Raw genomic sequence first — 7,085 nt, forward strand, 5'->3', positions numbered from 1 at the left:
GCACGTCACAACTTAACATGGCAGTGTCCTTCAATCCAAGGGTGAATGAAAATAGTCTTTTTCTTGGCATTAGTTGTACACTTTTTCAAGTGACAAGTTCTTAAGTTAGAAACTGTCGTGAAATAAAAACTAAGTTCGGACTCAGAAAGTCACATTTCGCTTTTTTTTTCTGACGAAGCTGAACACGACTATCCCAAGGGGAACGGTTGCCTGCTAGAAAAAGAATATGAAAATTGACGATAACAAATGATACACGTGAAACTTTTATTTGCAAGTACTATCCATTGTTCTTTGAAAATGCATTCTAAGCGATTCTATTTGGGTTATCAGGTAAAAAAAAGAACGCCTCAGCAGGGTTGTTGCGCATTAAAAAAGTACAAAAAGGCTTCTCTGGCCGAGTATTTTCCCCATGCTCCAAAAATCATCATCATCATCGGCGTCAGCTCGTGACCGAGCATTAGTTCATGTCCATCCAGTCTCATTTGCTAATTGTTGGTGGCGGTGTCTGAGGTGGCTGCTCAGTCCCAGGGCAGTGTGGAACAGTCTGGGACACTTTGTGCAGGGCAGAGTGGGTGGGGAGCGAGGAAGTAGTAGTCTCTCTTTGCGTTGTTGTCTTTTTGTCTCGGCTTCGGAGCGTCGTAACTGCTCCATGTGATCTGTCCCCTGCGTTATGGTGCGTCTCCACTCAGACCGGTTCTCCGCGAGAGTCTCCCAATTAGTGTGGTCAATGTCGCAACGAAGGAGGGTAGCCTTTAACTGGTCGCGAAACCGACGCTTGGGCGCTCCTCGCAACCTTGTGCCGGATTCTAGTTGGGAGTATAGGATCTGGCGAGGAAGTCGAGTTGTAGGCATTCTTTTGACGTGTCCTGCCCAGCGGAGACGATGTCGCGCCATCGTAGTCTCAATGCTGGGGAGCTTGGCCTGGAGAAGGACAGCTTCGTTGGAGACACGGTCTTGCCATTTTATCTTCAGAATGGCACGGAGTTTTTGCTGTTGGAAACGCTCCAGCTTTTTCACATCTCTCCGATACAGGACCCACACCTCGCAGCCATATAGGAGGGTAGACAGGACAATGGCTTGGAAAACCATGATCTTTGTTTGAAGACTGAGGTCATGGTTTAGGAAGACACGTTTGGAGAGCCTCCCGAAAGCTGCATGTGCAGCCCGAATCCTATTGTCAATGTCTTTCTGCATCGTACAGTCATCTGAGAGGAAGCTTCCCAAGTAGGGGAATGATTTCACTGTCTCTAGTACTTCACCTCGGAGTCGGATGTTACTAGTGTCAGGAGGAGGATGCCCCGGAGCTCCCTGTGCGAGGATCTTTGTCTTCCCTATGTTGGAAGTGAGACCGAAGCGGGAGTAAGCACCGTCAAGGACATCGACAGTACTCTGAAGAGCGTCGACTGTATCCACAGGAGTTGCGTTGTCATCAGCGTACTGCAGCTCCCGTACCGTGAAGGAAGTGGTGTGTCTGCGGGAGCGAAGGCGTCCGGTGTTGAAGAGGCCTCCATCCATTCTATAACGAAGTTGGATACCGGAGGCGTTGTCGGGGAGCTCGTGGATCATGGCCCCAAGGTAAAGGGAGAAGAGGGTTGGCGCCAGAACACAGCCCTGCTTCAGGCCAGTAGTGATGGCAAATGGCTCAGACATAGTGTTCTTTACAGCCACACGACCAGTCATCCCATCATGGAGGGCTTGCACAAGGTCTGTGAAGTGGTCAGGACAGCCAAAACGCCTCAGGGTTGCCCACATAGCTGGTCTTGGGACGCTGTCAAATGCCTTCTCCAGGTCCCAGAAGACCAAGAAGAGTGGTTGTCGCTGTTCGCGGGATTTTTCCTGAAGTAGGCGGGCACAGAAAATCATGTCTGTGGTACCACGAGATGGTCGGAAACCGCACTGTGACTCAGGAAGGACTTCTTCGGCAACAGTAAGGAGCCTGTCTAGCAGAATCCGTGCGAAAATCTTTCCAGCAATGCTCAGGAGAGAGATACCGCGGTAGTTTCCGCAGATGGAGCGGTCCCCCTTCTTAAAGATGGTGATGATGGTGGCATCCTTCAGGTCCGCAGGTACAACCTTCGTCTCCCACATGCGCAGGATCAGGATGAATAGCCTTGTCTGTACAGCTATGCCCCCATGAGAGATGAGCTCCAGTGGAATGCTGTCAGGACCTGGGGCCTTCCATGCTTTCATGCGGTTCAACGCCTTCTGGAACTCAGCATAAGATGGGGGAAGAGACATCCACTGCCTAACATCGTGTTGAGGTACCTTACGGAGCAAGTCTTCAGCCGCAGACGATGGGCGGTTTAGGAGTGTCTGAAAATGTTCTCTCCACCTGTTAAGGATGGCTTGGTCGTCAGTAAGGGCTGTCATTCCGTCTGCAGTCAGGAGGTTGTTCGTACCTCCTCGACGAGGGCCCGTAAGTTTCCCTTTGTTGCTGCATAGAAGCGCCGGAGATCTCTGTTGTCTGCATAGGACTGGATCTCCTCCAAAAATAGATTTATCATAACTCACAAGCTTTTCAGACAATCAAATAAAATATCGTAAAATGACCAACAGTCAAAGTTGGAGAGCGAAAGTTACGGAGCGGACAACCACATTCACATGCGGTGTTGTAACGGGCCAGATTTGAACTCCGACCCGGAAACTCAGCTCAGAACTTCTAGCCAACAAGTCAAACCAGTGAGTTGGAGGTATGGATATCGGATTCTAGAATATTTATGCCCATAATACGTTATGTATGTCGGGGTTTTATGAAAATCAATAGATGGTTATATGGTAGATTTGTTCGTTGAATGAAGGCAAGGATTTGTTAGACTGAGATCGCGATCCATCGATCGATCGTAGCTAGCGAAGACGATTTATAGAATCTTACAAAAATACTCGTTCTTCTCAAAGTTTGTCTTGTTCTGTTTCCACCATGTTTCAGCCTACCAAGGACCCGGGCGGGAGAAAAAGCGGAACTTCCGTGTGCCAAACTGGAGAGAGATCCGTACGGCCGCTTTAATGTGACGAAGAACTGCACTATTGTGGTCGCCAATCCGCTGGATTGGTCAGTACAGTCGGCATATCTGCTGACAATCCGCAGTGGAGTCCACAACACGAGAGTCAAGGTAGAGTTGAGTGACGTTGAGGGCTATCCTCCTGTGTATAACGGGACGTGTGAAACTCCGGTCAACACTGACGGACAGACGGGAGATTTACTACACAGTGTAACTACATCATGGGAACTCGTGACGACAATCGGAGATGTTTTCTTTAGCAGTGGGACACGCAGCAAAGTCGGCGATGCTACAAAGTATTCTCCTTGGATGGCTCACACGGACAACAGCGACTGTAACATTCGCTTAATTTGGTACACTTCTCACATTCCCGAATTGGCAGATTTGATATATGCATAGTACAAGGGTTTCCGTCAACTAACATGTATTGAAAGTTCAAATTCTGGACATGCGAATAAAACCAATGGGCTGCCCAGTTGGAAAATACGGCCTATTTTGCCACAAAACCTGCATCTGTAAGAACGGCGCCCGCTGCCACGGCTTTAACGGTGCCTGCAAATGTCCGCCCGGCTGGAAAGGTGTGGCTTCTGACATTCCCAAACAGGACGTCTCCGTCACGACGACACCTAGCGACCCTCGCGATATCTACATTTCGGCAAATGTCATCTTTCATTGCAAGGCAAACAATGTCGCCGTTCAATACATGTCGTTTACATTTCCAAGTGCGACAGAGAAACTAAGCTTTGGTGAAAATGAGATTAACTTTGTGGTTCCGAACATACAATCAACCAACAGTGGACCCTACACCTGCCAGGTCCGAGACACCCGGGGAAACACACTCAACACCACGTTTGTGCTCAATGTTACCAACTGTGCTCCAGACACAAAAGGTGCCCGGTGTGATGAAGTGTGTGGTTGTCTACAACGTGCCAGCTGTGACCGCTGGGCTGGTTGTGTCTGTCCGCCGGGATGGACAGGAACCAGGTGTCAGACCACACGGTCAAGACTGTAGCTGTCAAAACGGGGCGAGCTGTAGCTCTAGCGACGGTAAGTGTAATTGCATCGACGGGTGGTACGGAAGGAATTGTAACAAACCGTGTAAAGACGGTCGGTTCGGTTGGAGATGTCAGCAGGTTTGTGCCTGTAAGAACAATGCCACATGTAGCAACGTGGACGGCAGCTGCGCATGTGTGACGCCGTGGACGGGGCCGGACTGTGACCAATGGCAGACAAGCTCAAGTGAACCGCTGCTCGAAATCCTGGTTTCACTGGGCTCCTTAGTCTTACTTGTTGCCGTAGCGATGGCAATACTCTACAAAATGGGCATTCTGGCTTGCTCCGCACCTGACACAGGCGAGGAGGATAAGATACTTTTCGAGTTGAGGAGAATGGAGCAGGATCTAGCACAGAGTCTACAGCCGGGATGGCTGGGACGTTGGGAGAAGAAGATCAAACATGTTTCTTCTGGTCCCCTGATAGGATTAGGAGAGTTTGGGCAAGTCAGAAGGGCGCAACTTCGCACATCTGAGGGAGAGCTTGCCGTTGCCGCTAAGACAGTTCGCGTCGAGGACTCACAGTCCTACCGAGACTTCTACAGAGAAGCAGCCATTTTGGTAGCTGTGCACAAAGAACGAGATGGCGATTATCGTGAGTCCAACATTGTTCGACTCGTGGGGCTCATCACCAAGTCTGCGGTGAAGTACATTCTTCTGGAATATGCACCCAAAGGTGACCTCTTGAGTGTTCTATGCCGAATAAGAATCACTACTGAAGAAGACAAACTTGGAAACCTTCTTGGATACGCAGTCCACATAGCACGAGCTCTACAAGAGCTGGAACGCTTGAGAATCGCCCATCGTGACGTGGCTGCTCGCAACGTCCTCATCACTGCCGATGACGTGGCCAAGTTGGCTGACTTTGGACTGGCCAGAGATGTCTACGCCACTACTCAGTATGTCCGATGCAACCGACCAGGCGTTGACGAACTTCTTCCGCTGAAGTGGATGGCGCTGGAGTCCATCGAGACCGGCGAGTACACCTGTCAGAGTGACGTCTGGTCCTTCGGCGTGCTACTGTGGGAGATCGCCACGCTGGGGAAAGATCCGTGCTATGATGGCAGGATGCAGCTGAGCTTTCTTCAGATGGTGGGGATTCTGAGGCAAGGAATACGGTTGGAGAGGCCGCCGGGATGTCCATAGGACCTGTACCGACTGATGAGGTCGTGTTGGCGCGACGTTCCAGATACCAGACCGACTCCAGAAGGGATAGAAGAGAGGCTGCTGCAACTGAGACGTGCACTGCTTCCACATGACGTCATTGAAATGGAGACTGTGGTGTAGTTTTTTTTCGCTATCAAATCCTGTAAAAGAAAATGTGAAGCTTTTGTTTGCCATTCTTAGCATTTTTGTAGAATCTTTCTTCGTGTGTGTAGTGCTTGTGTTGACATTTTAATCACTGAGTGTTGTTTTGAGGCCATTAGTTTGAATTGAGAGCTAGCTGTACAGAATCTTGCTTGTTTTGCAGTGTACCAATTCCCACAGTAACAGTTTGATGGGTTGCTGTGATGGCTTGAGTATTAAGATGTAGCTATGTACATGTTACAAGCTTACTTAGTCAATGACAAGCAAATAAAAATGTGGAGGGTACTAGAGATGCTTTGCAACATGATTTCCCAATTAAAAAATAAATATAACTTAACACATCATTCCTTCTTCCGTACTATATTTAAAGTCAATTTGCAGTTTGAATCCAGTGCTGTGTCTATATTTCACTGATGTTGTAATTAATCGGTGAAGGTATGAGACCGTTGAACTCTCGTTATTTCTTCTATTAAAATGCTTTGAATACTTAATGTAGCTTTGAATAGTAGTACTGGATAAGATCAATCTTAGCAGCCAGTAGTCGTATAAAACGCGTTTCCCTACATTAAACCCGCCACAATCGTTGTTCAATAAACTTTGACCTGACGTGTATTATAAAACCTGCATCATAATTATATTTTACATCATGAACATTAATGTTAATATAAATAGCCAGCTTCAGACAATCAGCCCCGCCCTGTAGGTACGACTAATCCTGGGTTGTTTGCCACACGCCATTACGGACCAGCTACCGACGGCCGCACCATACTAGTACACACTAGCACCTGGTGCCTGGGGCGTACGCCCACCCGTCAGCGGTGCCTGGGGCATTCTACTCAAGTTCCTGGCCAAGGTGCCGCCTGAAGCTGTTCTCAGTGGCTTCAAAGGTATGTTTCTGCCGGCGGATAAACATTTAAAGGTAATTCTGTTGTGCATACATTTGTTATATGCCTTAGCTTACATTACTCTTGCAGTGGGGAAAGGGTGCTGCGCCGTGATTGTTTGTTTGTTTGTTGTTTTTTTCTGACGTCACGGTCTGCCATAACCGGAATTTCTGCAGATTGATGATGCCATCTCTCGAGGCCACAGTCCGGTTCAAATGTTTTCCGGCCTGTTGTGAAAAACATTCCCTCCCTCTAGGCTTCAAAAATGGACACTCTCAACTGAAATCGTATTTGTCTACATCTATATTTTTGTATAAGCACATTATGATTAAGTGATAGTATGTATGCTATAGATTTAGAGGTAGCCTAGATGATCAATTGTTTTGTTTTCTTCTGTTCACTAATAACACTTCAGGTTTTGTCTCTTATTTTACATTTAGTTATTAATACAATAGTAAAACTAACCCTATGTTAGAATATAAAGGTAGATCATCAATTTATTTAGATGAAAGTTGCTAAGAAATTTAGTTCTAAAGAAATAACAGTTTGCAAGAAAATTTCATATAAAAATTTGGAGATATAAAACATATTTATGAGACGTATTACACTTTGTATCCTTCCACCATTGTCCTTTCTGAAGGTCAGCAAAAAGAGTAAAAACCACAAGTGAACATTCAAACAGCCAGCTTCAGACAATCAACAGAAGTTAACCATATCATATGATCACAGTAATTTAAATATGTTTGTTACGCACTGTAAGGGAACAACTGCTGAAGTACTCCCCAAGCAGAGGGTCGGCTTTGCCTGTTTATTATGTGTTTTTATGATAGGCGTTTTTTCTG

The 7,085-nt window shown here is 47.1% G+C and overlaps 2 protein-coding genes across 2 annotated transcripts; one reads left to right on the top strand and one right to left on the bottom strand.

Moving 5' to 3' along the window:
• Positions 1-462: 462 nt before the first annotated feature.
• Positions 463-2,370, bottom strand: LOC118432212. Its single transcript, XM_035843741.1, has one exon. It carries the CDS (start codon positions 2,368-2,370, stop codon positions 463-465), a length of 1,908 nt encoding a protein of 635 aa, XP_035699634.1.
• Positions 2,371-2,601: 231 nt separating this feature from the next.
• LOC118432213 (angiopoietin-1 receptor-like) lies at positions 2,602-5,884 on the top strand. Its single transcript, XM_035843742.1, has 3 exons — positions 2,602-2,690; positions 2,927-3,209; positions 3,881-5,884. Exons 1-3 carry the CDS (start codon positions 2,602-2,604, stop codon positions 5,195-5,197), a joined length of 1,689 nt encoding a protein of 562 aa, XP_035699635.1. The 3' UTR covers positions 5,198-5,884.
• The last annotated feature ends 1,201 nt before the right edge of the window (positions 5,885-7,085 follow it).

The sequence above is a fragment of the Branchiostoma floridae genome, chromosome 15, assembly GCF_000003815.2.
Source record: "Branchiostoma floridae strain S238N-H82 chromosome 15, Bfl_VNyyK, whole genome shotgun sequence".
In the NCBI taxonomy this organism is placed as follows: domain Eukaryota; kingdom Metazoa; phylum Chordata; class Leptocardii; order Amphioxiformes; family Branchiostomatidae; genus Branchiostoma; species Branchiostoma floridae.